Source organism: Chroicocephalus ridibundus, chromosome 1 (assembly GCF_963924245.1).
Source record: "Chroicocephalus ridibundus chromosome 1, bChrRid1.1, whole genome shotgun sequence".
NCBI lineage: Eukaryota > Metazoa > Chordata > Aves > Charadriiformes > Laridae > Chroicocephalus > Chroicocephalus ridibundus.
In genome coordinates this window covers 176,610,281-176,625,052 of record NC_086284.1, presented here as the reverse complement: position 1 = coordinate 176,625,052, position 14,772 = coordinate 176,610,281, and the positions used below count along the sequence as shown (strand labels likewise).

The 14,772-nt window shown below is 49.0% G+C and overlaps 1 protein-coding gene and 1 long non-coding RNA gene across 5 annotated transcripts; one reads left to right on the top strand and one right to left on the bottom strand.

The window, feature by feature from the left end:
• Positions 1-210: 210 nt before the first annotated feature.
• On the bottom strand, positions 211-8,376 carry LOC134510060 (uncharacterized). The gene is made up of 3 exons (XR_010069491.1): positions 8,242-8,376; positions 5,097-5,155; positions 211-2,946 (listed from the first exon to the last, which is right to left on the bottom strand). It is a non-coding gene; the product is annotated as an uncharacterized LOC134510060 (long non-coding RNA).
• MYF6 (myogenic factor 6) lies at positions 6,996-10,827 on the top strand. Of its 4 annotated transcripts, none has more exons than XR_010069489.1 (5): positions 6,996-7,722; positions 7,976-8,066; positions 8,333-8,465; positions 8,739-8,867; positions 8,997-10,827. XR_010069489.1 is itself a non-coding variant. In XM_063322864.1 (4 exons), the coding sequence occupies exons 1-3, from the start codon at positions 7,204-7,206 to the stop codon at positions 8,449-8,451; spliced, it is 729 nt and encodes a 242-aa protein (XP_063178934.1). In that variant the 5' UTR covers positions 6,998-7,203; the 3' UTR covers positions 8,452-8,465; positions 8,997-10,827. The 4 variants fall into 4 exon arrangements, 1 of the variants encoding a protein (XP_063178934.1); XR_010069490.1 differs by having other exon boundaries at positions 7,000-7,722; positions 8,333-8,867; positions 8,997-9,231; positions 9,930-10,827; XR_010069488.1 differs by having other exon boundaries at positions 7,000-7,722; positions 8,333-8,867; positions 8,997-9,581; positions 9,930-10,827.
• The last annotated feature ends 3,945 nt before the right edge of the window (positions 10,828-14,772 follow it).

Here is a 14,772-nt window from a genome sequence, read left to right as displayed (position 1 = left end):
GCATACATGCTTTTCAACGCTGAGACTGACACAGCAAAGCTAATCGTTGTACCTAAGGAAGAACTTGGAGGAGAACACTTAGGACATCGCAATTATCTCTGCTAAAGCAGAAAATGTGACAGGACAGAAAACCCAACATTTGGTATTTACCATATACTGTAAAAGATTGATGGCACACCACCCAAAGGATCTCAAGCAAGTCATAACAAAGTACATGACACAAGCTTTATTTGTTCAATTAAGAGCAATGTAGGATGTGGAAAGCAAGAGGTAACGATGACACATGGAGAACAAAACCTTGAAGTACAAATCATGTAAAATGCACAAAGGACAAATCATGGTGGAACCAACACTTCTTCGAAATTATGAGCTAAACTGATTGTCCACAAAGGCAGAATAATATCAAAAATAAAATTAACAATTTTTGAAATTATAGACAACATAGAAAAATCTATAAAATCTCATGAGGAACAGGGAATTCTATAGAGCTATGACATGATTGCATTACTTCCAATATTTTAGTTATATTTTGGCAACAGTAATATCTCAAGAAATTCCCATTTCAGTTGTTTCTGCATTTTAAATCCACATGTGCATGGAATAATTGAGGACTGCATTAATGCAGCACCAGGAAATAAGACCAAGTAATGCCTGCATTTACTACAGCCTATTAACTTTATCTTAATCATCCAATGCTACGTATCTATCATCAAATGGCTCGTTAAGCTGGCACACCCTTATGTCAGAGAACTAACACCAGGAAACTAAAAAAATGTTTGGCAGTGGATGATGAAGCAGTTGAACACAATTTATGTATAAAAAGCTACCATTCGGCATAAACATTTCATGCTTTTGTGATGGGCTGTAAAAACAATCCTTTTCTTATTGCTGAGGAGGGAGTTGTCTACATCCATTACCTTCACTGTATCTTCGCAGCTTCCACTTCCAAACCACTATCATCCCAGTATTCCATGAAGATCCATGGTTCTGCAAAAATCCCTTGTGAGCCCCCCAAAAGTAAGCTGTCATTTTTCCAGAGCTGGAGGACTAAGCCTTCTTTCTGTCCATAGACAGCAGGGATGTAATTGACCTGAGTGTTGGATGCAGAAACGAACTCTCCACACACCCTTTCCTTACTTTCATTTGCAGAATTAAATTAATATTTATTTAAATTAGTAGTAGTCACTATGGTTTAACCTTTCGACTGAGATTAGGTTTAGATGTCATAGTCATCACGTTCTGGTGACACACATAGTGTGAAAATGCTTCCAGCTGTTTGTGGTGTAAACAGACAAATAAGTATATGACTGTAAAAATGGCCTTTCATATAATTACAAAAAACGTGATGGCAAAAATATTATTGTATAGCACATGGTGTGCCTTGTACTCATGTCAGATTTCATGTCCCCATTTTTTGCCCAATCACAAGTAGAAGACATCTGTCATTACTACTACCTTTCTTCCTGCAAGGAATGCCTGCTTGTTGATAGAACCATGGAAAATGCTCGTCCCAGCCAGCAACAGCACAACAGGCCTCCGGTTTCTGATTGGCACTCCCTCCTCCCCAGGAAAACGTCTTGTAGTAAAATAAATGTGTTTGTGCAGTGGTGACTATTTGTCACTGTAGACCCTGACACAGGCATTAAAGCATCTGCCATTTAGAACTGTGCCTCATAACTGCCCAACATGAGAGCTGTAATGAAATCCTACCTTACCATATTGAACCAGAGAAGTCTGTTTAGTTAGCAAGGTTGCACCTCTCAGATACTAACAGGATTGTAACTGATATGAACACTAAAGTCCATATCCAATCAAAGGAAAACAGCAATGATTTGGAACAGCTCTACGGCCAAGGCCTCTGTGAATAAGATTTTTTAAATCTTCCCCTACAAAGACCATAAAATTATCCAAAGTTGTCTTTTCCAGGTTTCTACCTTTCCAACTTCCCAGCTGTAGAGGATACACTACATCATTCACTACTCCACTTGCCAAACTTGCATTTGAGGGATGGTTGCTCCCACATGCTTTTAAATTCTCTGAAATGGCACATACTTATACATGAGCACTGGCATGCACAGTACACACACTTCCTCTAGTCAGTTCTTAAATCTACAGTGATGATGTGGATATGCAAATAATATTATTTCCTTGGAAGAGCAGAATTTGAATAGGGTCAAGTAAACAACAGAGTCTAGGTAAGCAAAAGTCAGTTGATAGTCTAACAACATATATAAATGAAAATCAAGGATTAGCTGGCCCATGTTACGCCTGCAGACCTCTGTGAAATTCAGACCTTTTAAGGCAAGAAGAGATAATGAAGTTCAGCTAAGAAGTGTTCCTACACACCACAAGCCATGAAGTTCCATCTGCTCTGTTCCACAGCAGGAATGTCAGTACAGTTCTTTTGCTTAAATTTCCCATAGGTCATTGTCAGCATAGGAAATGCTGGTCCCCCATAGACTCTCCACTGCCCAGACTTTCAAGAAAACTCATGGTATATCTCTAATCTCTGTTTACCAAATATTTCTGTAATATGCTGTAGATTCAGAGATAAATATATGTTCTTTACCAGATTACCTATCTTTTGTGCACCAACTTTCCCCTTACAGTTTCCATACCTCTCAGCCATTTCAAACATCTTTAAAAAGTAAAGATATCTCAATCCCTCACATCTGCTTAAAATTTTCTTCTAAAGGGAAAGGAGAAATTCAGTGTTTCATCCTCCTGAGCTTTTGCAATCCTTGGCATGGTGCAGGAACATGTGAAGGTTTTCTCTAGTTCTTCCCAATGAACTGTGACTATACATCAGCAAATAATAGAGGTGCATCAGGAGCAGATCTGTAGAAACTGGCAGTGCTGAAGGCCCGGCATCCACTTTAGATTTCAGGGTGTCTTCCAGCTTAGTTTCTCCTAAACAGAACCAAGGTGACACATGCTCAGAGCACCCTGCAAGGAGTACCAAAAGTGCAGTAAGTGGGGGCTATTCAGAGATTTTCTCCACATGGGCATTCCTGACAAATTAAAATGAGAATGTAAACACATCCTAGGTGAGTATTGGAGTGCACCTCTTGACATATCAGGAGGAAAGGCAGACAATTAACCCTCTAATAGCTTAGCTTGGTGTCCTAACTATGTAACATACAGGTTACAAGTGACAACAAAACATAGATGTTAACACGTATCCCCAGACATGCCACCTACCCTTACCTAAAATACACTACCAAACACAGGTGAGAAGGTCTTCTGTGTGAAGTGGAATTGACAGAGAACAGGAGTGAGAGCAAAGAGGTACTTAAAGTGGTTGCCTTGAGACTATGAGGACAGTGTTTATTTTTTTTCTGTTGAGAAATTAGATGAAAAATACTAAAATTTAAAAAGGAGGTGTTATTGTTCCTGTGAAAAAAAATGGACATGTTAGAAATATCAGCAGAAGAAAACAAGTCAAATGTTAGAGGGATTTCAGAAACTTGGTGAAACACAAGTTTTGAAGAATATAAACCATTTGAGAAAGACAGAAATAAAGGTGGAAGAATAGCATTGTATATTAACAATAAAATATGTTGAAAGGAAAAGTTTATGTAAGAAAGATGCTGTTGAATATGAGTGTGAAAAGAAAAAAAAAGGAGAATGGGAATGTGAACAGAAAAATTTCCATATCTGAAGCGCAAACAAAGTCTGAGAATCCCAGTATGCCCAGAGATGGGCCTATGCTGATAACCTGCACTTCAGACATCTGCAAGAAACAACTTAAGAACCATTACTTGGTAGTCAAGGTATCTAACCATCTCTCAAATCAAGGGGGGTATTGTGTGAGTGGAATAGGGCTAAAACAAAGGCAGGCTGAAAATTTCACCTTCACTTAGGTGCCCTTCCATGGTGCCACATAGGAGTGAATACGCCTGATCCCCACCGATTACTGATACCACTGCAAAGAAGTGTTGAAGAGATCGAAGATCATAAATACACAATGCCTGTCTGCAGCTGGAAGAATCTTGAGGAGAGTGAAGGAGAAAAAGGAAGTATTTGGAGTGGTATGCAGTGCTATGTGCGTCCTAGATGACAAAATATTTCCCTGTAATTCTGGGCCAAACTTCTGCTTAAACCATAAGGTGTCAAGAGTGATCTGGGCAGTTCCAGGCCCATTATTCAACCACAGCTATCCAGAAAAGTTTACGTTGAAAAGTGAATTTGGAGGGATCGACATTCTGGAGATAAGCTGTGACTTAAAATGCAGTGTATCTTTCTTGGACCACTTAACTGAATTTACTACTCGCTGACTTACTGAGATACGTCTTTGGTAGGATAACAAACCTTGTAGACCAGTGAAATACAGTACATGTCATATTTTACTTGTTTAAATACACTGGAAGTGCATTCTCAGTAAAGTACCACAGTATTCTGATGGAAGCAGTAACAACTGAATAGAGAATTGGCTTCACAGACTGAGAGTGTGTTTTTCTAAGGGGCTATCAAGCAGACCAAAGTTACGAGTGAGTTCAGCAGTGATCCTTCTTCCAATTCTATGTCCAGTTGTTCTTATTCACGTGTTTTTACTTCCTCTTATATCTTTGTGCTTACATCTAACACGATCTGGAACACAAGGCATGAAAAGAAAAGAAGACCAGCATCAACTTCTGAATGCTCCACTTGCTCCACTTTTGTAACGGAGAACATCACTGAGGACTTTTTGTTCAAATTTGCCAGGGCTGTTTGCTAGCCGTGTTACCTTCAGCAAAGAGCTGGAATGGGAGATGTGGTGTGATGGCTACAGCAAAATTCAAGTTGCTTGTCTGATGGGGAAACTGGCTGTCTTCATTCAAACTAAAATTCAGTTACAGTTGATAAAGGGCTAAAAATGCTGTGCCCACGTTACTGTGAGGAACCAAATCTGTTTACTCTAGCACTAAGTGCCGGAAAGAAAGAACTTCTTATTTTGTTTCCTGTTTAAAAAAGGGTATGTCTGTTGACAGCAGAAGGAGCATCTGGCTTATCCCAGTTTCCCAACTCCCTAAGTCCAGTTAAAACTCTTGAAAGGACAACAACAATTTGGTAATGATACTTCTCCCTTAAACCAAGTTTTCATTTGTGTACCTTACCAGTAGATTGATCTCGTCTCTGTCTTGTTCCAGACATTCCCAGAGCAGTAGTGAAGAAACTAAAGATTAAAAGAAAAAATTACTGTAGTAAATTTGTAAATGTTTAAATAATAATAATCACCAGAATAACTTTTTTTTTCTTTTTTTTTTTTATTACTACCATCACTGATGGTATGGGACAAAGATCCCTGTGGGACTCCAAAGCATGGAACGCCAAGGGGTGTCTCCTTCCTGGATAATCAGCAAATTAAATGAGAAACACAAGGGATGGGTAAAGATCAACATTATATCCCTTTTTAAAGGTAGAAAATTAAATCACAGGGAAATTAAATGACTGGTCAAAGGTCAAGCAGAAAGCAAGTTGTAGCGCATGGAAACAGAAACTGTATTTTATGTTCATCTCCTTAACTGCAAAACTACACTTTCTTTAATCTGAAGAGGAAAAAAACGTCAGTGCTGGAATATTAATAACAAAATTAGTTTCGCTAAGAACAGTCTGAATTTCTCTGTCTCATCCAAAACTGGATATTGTTCTACTTCATTAAAGCAGAAGTGAGATTCATTCCAACACCACCAATTCGGTCAAAACAAAATCACAACTACTCTGTAAGATTTTTGTACTCTGAAAAAATGGTTTGCAATCAGTTTTGGAGAAATAGTCAAGTCAATGATCAGTTTCGTTGTAGCTTTTGAGAAATGAACAAAAATGCCGCAGTTCCTGTTAGAAGCTACATTTGAGAGATAAGGTATTCCAGGGGCTCATGCACTCTTCATCTATTATTGTGAGTTTCCATGAAAAAGTGTACATATATATGTGTTTATACAGGTATGTACACGCTTATATACACACACAGAGAAATATACTTACTTATCTACATAAATATACATATGTATGTGTGCGTATCTATAGATACGGACACATATATATGCGTATACACACACATATGTTTACATAAACAGAGAGAAATTACATGGGATTTAAGGAACACAAGGCAGTCCAGGGAAAGAAGCAAACAGACCATTTTCCCATACCTTCTCTTTCTTGATGTAAGAGAAGACTAGACATGACGTGACATTATAGTATACGCTAACAGGGAGTGATCACAAGCTCCATTTCTGTCTCAGGGGCTAGGAAGCTCTATATACATTGCCAGACCCAAGAGATTAAACTGCAGTTACAGTATATGCCTGGCTTTGCTTGCCCTAAACCCCATCAAGGACAGGGGCTATCTGGAGAGCTCCATCAGACTGTAACTCAGTCACCTGGAATCACTCCGGTCACCTCACGGGCAACGTGGGAAAGTTCAGATTAAAAGCCTAAGATGAGGTGCAATAACCGTAGGTGCTTCAGCACTGAAGCAAAGCTCTGCCTTGGCAACCTTCCCCCAGTGTGTGGAGGAACAGTGAGCTTGGCTCCTAACCTTGGGCTGGCCTGGGTGGCTTGGGTCACAGGAATGGCATGCTTCAAGGGAGGAGGGCGGGGCGGGGGGGGAATAGCAGGGGCTTCTCCTGAAAATATTAACCCGTCTATTTGGAGAGTGATGGCTGCCTTTGAAATCTCTCCTTATAGATCTATACTTAGCACCAGGGCAAGGAGTATGCGCTGGCGGTGTGAGGGGTGGGCTGTGGGAGGGCTCCCTGTGCAGTCCTGCATCTTTGTCCTCCAGACGTGCCCCCGTGGGCTCTGCAGTGGGAACTGGGCCACCCGCTGTGCCCGGACAGGCTCCCGAGCCCCCACCTCGCCTCCCTTCACTGCACTCCAAGCTCACAAGATTTTGGGGGGAGGGAAGAAGTTGGGTTGTATTTTTCTTTTTAGCTTGTTTTCCTTTTTTTCATTTTATTTTGCCCCCCTCCGCTTGTGCCTATCCCCCCCTCCCCCCCTTCTAAATAGGAGATGTTCTCAGGACAGCGCCCAGGAGACTGGCTGGAATCAGTTTTGGAGGGTGATGCACCGCGACAGCTAAAAGTTGGATAGGGTTTCAGCAGCTCCTATATAAAGCAGGGGGGACTTATGTCACCGCACTAATTAAATTCCATCTGGGTTGTTCCTCGGGGTGTTTTTGAGCCTGCCACCCAACTCAAGCAGGCAGAGAGGCCGAGGGAGAGCATGATGATGGACCTTTTTGAAACTGGCTCCTATTTCTTCTACTTGGACGGGGAGAATGGAGCTCTGCAGCAGCTGGAGATGGCCGAGGGATCCCCGCTGTATCCAGGGAGCGATGGCACTTTGTCCCCCTGTCAGGACCAAATGCCGCCAGAGGCTGGCAGTGACAGCAGTGGAGAGGAGCATGTGCTGGCACCCCCGGGACTACAACCCCCTCACTGCCCCGGACAGTGTTTGATCTGGGCTTGTAAAACTTGCAAGAGAAAGTCGGCCCCCACGGACAGACGGAAAGCAGCCACCCTGCGGGAGAGGAGGAGACTGAAGAAGATCAACGAAGCCTTCGAGGCTCTGAAAAGGCGGACTGTGGCGAACCCTAACCAGAGGCTGCCCAAGGTGGAGATCCTGAGGAGCGCCATCAGCTACATCGAGAGGCTGCAGGACCTCTTGCACAGGCTGGATCAGCAGGACAAAATGCAGGAGATCGGGGGAGACCCCTTCAGCTTCAGCCCCAAGCAGGGAAATGTAAGCGCTGCCTCTTGATTCCTCCAGCCACCCTGGCACCCAGCTGCGAAACCGCCGTGCCCGTCCCCTCCCCTCCCCTCCTCTGCGGCGGGCCGGCGGGGCGCGGAGGGGGGCTCCTCCACGAACAGTGCGAGCTCCTCGGGCCTCTCCCGCGGGCAGCCGGCCCGCCGCGGGGAGCCGCCGTCCGCCTCACTAATACCCGTCCCTTTCCCCGTTGTCTCCCCCCGCTCCCGCCCCCGCCTGTCTGCCGCAGGTCCCCAGCTCGGACTTCCTCAGCACCTGCAGCTCCGACTGGCAAAGCGTTTCTGACCATTCCCGAGCCCTGGGAGTCAGCCCCAAGGAAGGTAACTCGCACCGCGGCCGCCGTCCTCTCTGTGAGCGGCCGAGCCGCCGGGCCCCGCTCACCCGCCGCCTGCCCAGCCGCGCGCCCTCCCCTTGCCCCAACGGTCGCAGTCCCTAACGGTCGCAGTCCCTAACGGTCGCAGTCCCTAACGGTCGCGGCCCCCAGCGGTATCTCACCCTCCGGCGCCCGGGCTCTCCGCCTCCCGCCAGCCCTGCCCGGCGAGGAGGAGCCGTTTGCTCGTTTAATCCCTTTTCTCTCCTTGAGCAGGAAGCTCCATCGTCGAGTCGTCGGCCTCCAGCAGCCTTCGATGCCTCTCCTCCATAGTGGACAGTATTTCTTCCGAGGAGCCCAAACTGCCCAGCGCGGAGGAAGTGGTGGAGAAATAAATCCGGTTGCTCTGGTAGTATATTTAACGGGGATGGAGCCCCCACCCCCTTCCCTCTAACCTAAGTAATGAAGCAAATTAACACAGTGGAAAGCCCAGGCAGGAGCCTCGTTAAGGTCGAGTCAAGGTACATCTACCCCAGAGAAAATGGCTCTCACTGACTCGAGCCAAACAGACTTTCCCCCTTTTTCTTTCCTTTTTTTTTTCCTGAGTTTTGTTTTCTTTAAATTGTGTTGCATAGACCACCCCTCTTTTTTTTCTTTTTTTTTTTTTTTTTGTTAATTTAAGATACTTACCTGTGTACCGGTGACCCACTTTGTCTGAGACTCACCGGCAAGTTCATTCCTGTCTGAGTGAAGCTGTTGGTTGCATTTCGTGTTAGTCGTATTTAAAGAGTTCCCGCCTCGTTTCGTTCTTGTAAATAATTTTAGTATTGTCTTTTCTTTTGTAAACATAACAAATATATATTTAAATGGTGGAATGTGATACTGTATATAAGAACAGATGGATTTCTTGGATTGTAAAATAAAGCTCTTTGTGTTACAGTGTTCTCCCACACACACCCTCGTAATTAAATAATAACCCGATCCCGGAGTTAAAACTGACTTCAGCGACATCAAGCCCTGAGGAGTAAGACACGTCGCCGAGCCACGACCCGTGTGACCGGGAGGCAGCACTCAGGACACATTTTTTCCCTTCGTTTTCTCCTCTGAGGAGCGTCTCTCCTTAATTCGCAGTGTTAATTACCCGCCTCCCCGGCCCGGGACGCGTGGGTGCCGGGGTAGGGCCCCGCAGCCCGTTTCCCCGTCGTGCTTGCGGAAAGCGGTACTGCTCCCCCAAAACGCCTCAAATGGCAGCGTAGCTCGCCGGGCAGGGATGATGCTTCGGCCTCGTCCCGCACAAGGTGGATGAGTTTAGAAAGGGGAAGCGCCAAAGACACCCCCCCGCCCCGGTCCTGGAGAAGGGGGGAGGCTCAGCATGTCTCACCTTCCCTCGGCACCGGAGGACTTGATCCAGGCCCGCTCTGCGGCAAAACTGCTGGGGCCGTTAGCGGCACCGGGGGGACAGCGAGCGGCTCTGGCAGGAACCCGCTCCCGTGGGGCTGTGGGCTGTGGTTTCCTGCCGGGAAAGGTAACTCCCCTTGAGCCTGAGAGAGAAGGGAATGGGGTCCCTCAGGGAGGAAAGAGTTAAGCGGCCGAAAAGGGGGTGGAGGGGTAAACAACATATGAGGCCTTTCACTCCGTGATGCAAAAATGCACGGCCTCTCTGAGGATGGCGGAGCGGAGCCGCTCGCCGTCGGAGCGTTGTGGCTTGTAACGGGCTGTTCGTGCCCTGGGAAGGGGCGAGCACCGGGCAACGCACACGGGGCTCGCCGGGGAGCTGGCACAAGCCGAGGGGCGCTCCTGCAGCGCTGCCCGCGGGCGCTCCCCTCGCCAGCTTTAACCCGTGATTTATTTTTTGTTTTCGTTTTTTTGAAAGGTCACAGCCACGTTTCGGGAAGGTGTCCCACTTCTCGGCCGGCTCGGGTACGGACACGGGTACTGGTACGTCCCTCGGGAGGGGCAGAGACCGCCCCGAGAGCTGGCTCCCTTCGCGGTGCCCTCCTCCCTCCCCTTTGGTGCCACCGTCGCCAGCCTGGTTTTTACAACAGTTAAGTACTCGCTCTAATTGCCCTCTAATGAGATACTCCGTTGTGAGGAGTAAATGCGGCGGCACAGTGCGGTGGGCACGCAGTGTGACACGGCAGTTCCCCCCCCACACACCTTTTTCTCGTTTCAAATAAACCCCGTTGCCGCGGGGAACCCGGAGGCGCTTCAGAAAGCGGCGCTTGGGGGATCGCGGGGTCTCGCCTGCAATCTCTGCACTTCGGCGAAAAAGCGGAGATATTACAGTTTCCTTCTGTAGCGGCGGGACTCGATCAGCAATAGAGAGTTTCAGACCGGGTTTGCAGCTCGTCGCCTTCCTTCAGAATTTGTCCCGATCCCCGCTCGCTGGCTCCGAGAGAAGAGCAACGGGCGGTCCCTACGCCCGATGCGGCCCCGCAGGAGCCGCCTCCCGCAGCAGGGCAAGAGCGGTGCTGAGGCACCTCCGAAACCGCGCTCTGACACCGACGCCCTGCCAGCCTGCTGCCGGGTCTGCCCTCAGCCCAGCATTCACCCGGCAGGACCCCCCCGGCAGGCTCTCCTCCAGCAGCAGGGTAACTTGAGCGATTGTTTGGAATAAGTTTGCCTAAAGGACGGGTTTTTTTCATTAAATAAAGAAAATACCTCCCGAAGAGACTCTCCGTGACCCCCACGGCTGCGGCTGACATGCCGGGCTTCCCAGTGAAGGTCCTCAGTGTGTTTGCAATTAAAATGTTTGTGTTTGATATTAATAACGATAATCTTTACCTAAGTCCCCAGCCAAACCAAACAGAGGCCTGGGATCACAAAATCAAAGGGTAATAACTGGGTAAGGACGAGAGGTTTGTGATTTAATCAAGTCTTTTTCCGGAGGGGCCACGCACAAAGTCACCGAAGTTTTTTACACGAATGCCGGTGCCCCCCCTCACCCCCCCCGCTCCTCCCTTTCCCTCTGAAGTTGATTTAACGCCAGAGAGGCGGGCTGGAGCGCTGCTCCCGCAAAGCCCACGCTGAACACCGGCCTCCCTCGCCTCTACCTGCCCCGCTCCTCCAGGTAGCCACCTGCTCGCCCCCACGGGGGTGCGGGGGCATCGCTGGCCGTCCCACCGTGCGGGTGCGGGGGGACCCCGCCCGCCGCTGCCGCCGCCCGCCCCAGGGGCCTGGGAGGGGGGGGGAAGAAGGGGTGTCTTCAGTGCCGCTGCCTTGTCACCGCTCTGCTCTGAAGTGACGCCACCGAGTGTTTAGAGCCTTTTTTTTTTTTTTATTGTGCATCTTTATTTTCCTTCGTAAAACCGCCCGCAACCCGGAGAGGGAGGCGGGCAGCCGGCGGCGGGCCTTATTTTCTGAGGTCGAAGGCAAGGCGGGCAAGGCGTCGACCCGGCAGCTATTTCCACGGGGAAAATTCCTGCTTGGATCGCTGCTGCCTTTACCCCTACGATTTTTCCAGAGCTTCCACCTTTCTGTGGGGAATGAGCCGGGGAATGGGAGTGGGGGGCAGGGGAGGGAGGAGGTTGAATAATTGAACCATGTGCTCGCTGGGACGTCCCTCCGATAGCAGGAACTAGCGACTTTTCCCAGTCTCAAGGCTGCTAAAACCCCCCTCGTGTCTCTTTGATCTCTCCTGGGAGTCCCGGAGTGCCAGCAGAGGCCAATGCCTTCTTCAGCTGTCTTCTGTACAAATCCCTCTGGCAGGTACTAATGTGTTTACTTAGGTGCGCGGCGTTCCCAGCGCTGGGGGCAACCAAACGTTTCTCACACGCCTGGAAGCGCCCGGCCCCACCAGCCCGACTGGGAAACAGTTTTGCTGGCGGGGAGGCGCGGACGAGCCCTCCCCGGCACCGGCACCGGCACCGGCACCCACCGACGGCGGGAGGGCGGAGGCGGCACGGAGCGAGACGGATGCGGCTTCCCTCGTACCGGCCGCCGTCCCCGCAGGCACCATTAAATAAAATACACCCCAAAATCACGCCCTCGTTGCCGGTTACTGTGTCCTTGCGCCGGGCGTTCGCTCTGGAAACGGTCCCCAGATGGGATTGAATCCCTCCAGGAATAGGTGCGGCGCGGAAATGGCTGCGGAGCGGGGAGGGCTGGGGCGAGGAACACCATTTAAAGGGGTCCTGAGACGTTCACCGTTTTCTTCCTGCCCGTCCGCAGGAGCAGACAGGGTCTGGTGCTCGCGCTGTTCCCGCTTTCCAGATTTGAGCCTCCCGTCTCCTGAAATCCAGCACTATCCTCCCCCCACATCCCCATCAGCCTCATTAGCCAGCCCTGCAGTTTGTGTTTTCTCTGCCCTTTCTTTAGTTCCACTCGCCTACTGCACTTCTGCAAATTTGTTTTGAGATCACTTTACCAGAGGAGCCGGGGGCTCTTAAGGGATACTAATTACAGATTTTTTTTTTTTTTCCTTCCTGAGTCACAAGCTGTTCCGTCCTTTCTTCCCCTTCCCCCAAAATATTCAAGGAAAAAGGAAACAAATTTTCCTAGGTCCTCAAGGACTTTTGGGAAAAGGCACGTTTCTTAGTAACCCCGGCCCCGCTGGATTAGGAGTTAAAGCTGCCAGCTAAAGCTATGGAAGCCAGGAGAGCGGGGCTGGCATTGTGCACCGGCAGAATCCGCGGTGCAGGCTCGGAGAGAAACCCCTGAAAGGTGATCAGAACCCTGCAACCGGCACTTAAAAGATCAAGTTTATTTGTGCACAAAGCACAGATCTGTAAACAGGTCTATTTTAGCCAGCGCGAACGTGGTAAATCAAATTGTGCGTCTGTGTGTGTGTGTACGCCACAGCCCAGTGAAGAGTTCAAGTTACCGCCGAGCCAAAACCCCTCCTTGACGGACGGTTTCTTTAGGAAAACAATAGGGAACTGCCCTGTTTCAGATGTGGCCCTGCTAAACAGCAACCTGCACCTTGGAGCGGCAGAAGCCTGCAAATTCTGAGCTTTCCCTTTTCTGTAACTTTACCCCTTTATCAAACTCTCTGTTTTTCCTACAGTATTCATTTCAAAGGGGGCTCCCCCCGTTTATGGCCCCAAATAAACCCAAGCGGTACAGATGTAGCCTTCCCCAGACTTTAGATAATTATGCACCCACTCGTAGGAAGGAGGGTGTGTGCATGGGTTTGGGGGGTTTTTTGGTCTTTTGTTTTGGGTTTTTTGGGGTTTTTTTTTGTTGTTGTTTTTTTTTGCGGGGGGGGGGGGGGGCGAGTTTTAGCCTAAGAGTGGAAATCCGCCTTTGGTGGATTTGGGGGATGGAGAGGTGGGAATAAGGAGCAGCTGGGGTCTCTCCGGCCCCTGCCCCAGCCGCAGCTCCCGGCCGCTCTGCCGGCGGATCGGGAGGCTTCCCAGGGCTGTGGTCTCCAAGGAGGTGTTTCCCTACCCGCCTTGCTCACTTGAAGAGCGGCTCCTGGAGACAACCGGCTCGCCATGCCCTCCGCATTACCTCTTCCCGAAGAGAGGCTAATTGAAGAGTCCTTTTTCCTGGGCCCGCAGACCGGCTCCGTAGCGTTTGAACCGCTGCTGGGTCACTCGCTCTCCGTTTGAGTTAACCTAGGTCACATAATTTTATTCCCAGGTAGGGAAGGTTTCCTTTGCCTTCTCACAATATTTTCCTCAACTACAAAAGCCACCTGGATGAAACCAAAGGATTCCTGCGCGTTAGCAAATGCCTGTTAAATGGCTTCATTACCACTCTAATGACCCTTGCACCGCTCCGCTCAGCTACTGCTGCGGCTGGAGCTCTGCAAAGCTTTTGTCCCCGACTTGTGTAAAGTTACTTAGGGATTGCGGGGTTAGAAATTTTACACTTCCAGGAGGGGTTTGTTGCACTGGCAGCTGGGACGCATCTGTAACGGTACAAGTTTGCCTGAAAGCAGAAAATTAGCAAGCCCAAGGCACTGCTCGACTGTTGTGTCTCTGGCAGCACCGGGTCACACGAGTAGGAGAAAGAATGGGAAAGGGATTTGTCTCGCAGCAAACGCGTACAATTTTCTTTTGTGAGTACCTTTCCCTGCGACCCGATCCGACAGCACTAAAATCTGGGTTTTCCCCCCTCCTCGTCTCTCCTGGCCACGCGGAGCTGTGCATTTTTGTGTCCCGGTTTGTAAATTTAAGCGGCTGGTGACACAGCTTTAATTACAGGACAAAGCGCTCCCCAAGATAAATGGACAAATCTTAGGTGTGAAAAGAGGGGTAAATTGTTCCAGGTTAGACCTGGACCACGGGCTGTGGGGAATAAAGATACTCAAGCAGACACTGTAGGTGCTGTGAGGGGGGTCGACGTTAATTCCCCCGTGGGGAGAGCCGGTGTCCCCCCTTCCCCCCCGCTGCAGCGTGTGATGGGAGATGGGAACACAGGGAAGAGGAACGGCTCTGTAGGAAATGTTAGCGGTTCGTGCGCGTCTGCTGCCCCTCTTTCTCTTTCCACACCAAAATCGCAAATTCCCAGACTCGGTTTAAACTTCGGAGATGTCGCGACCGGTTGTGGGGAGGTCGTTCATTAGAGAAGTGCCCGGCTCGCAGCTCTCCAAAGGAGCGGTGCGGAGCAAATTGTCTCCTGGGGACTGGAGGGGGCTTGCCCAGACAGCCCCCGGCAGGGGATGTGGTGGGATATGCTAATACAGACTGGCCGCCGCGGACCAGCCTCCCTTTACATCTATATATAAGGGCCCCCCGCATCAGCCAAAGGACACTTCGTCTCAGGTCGCT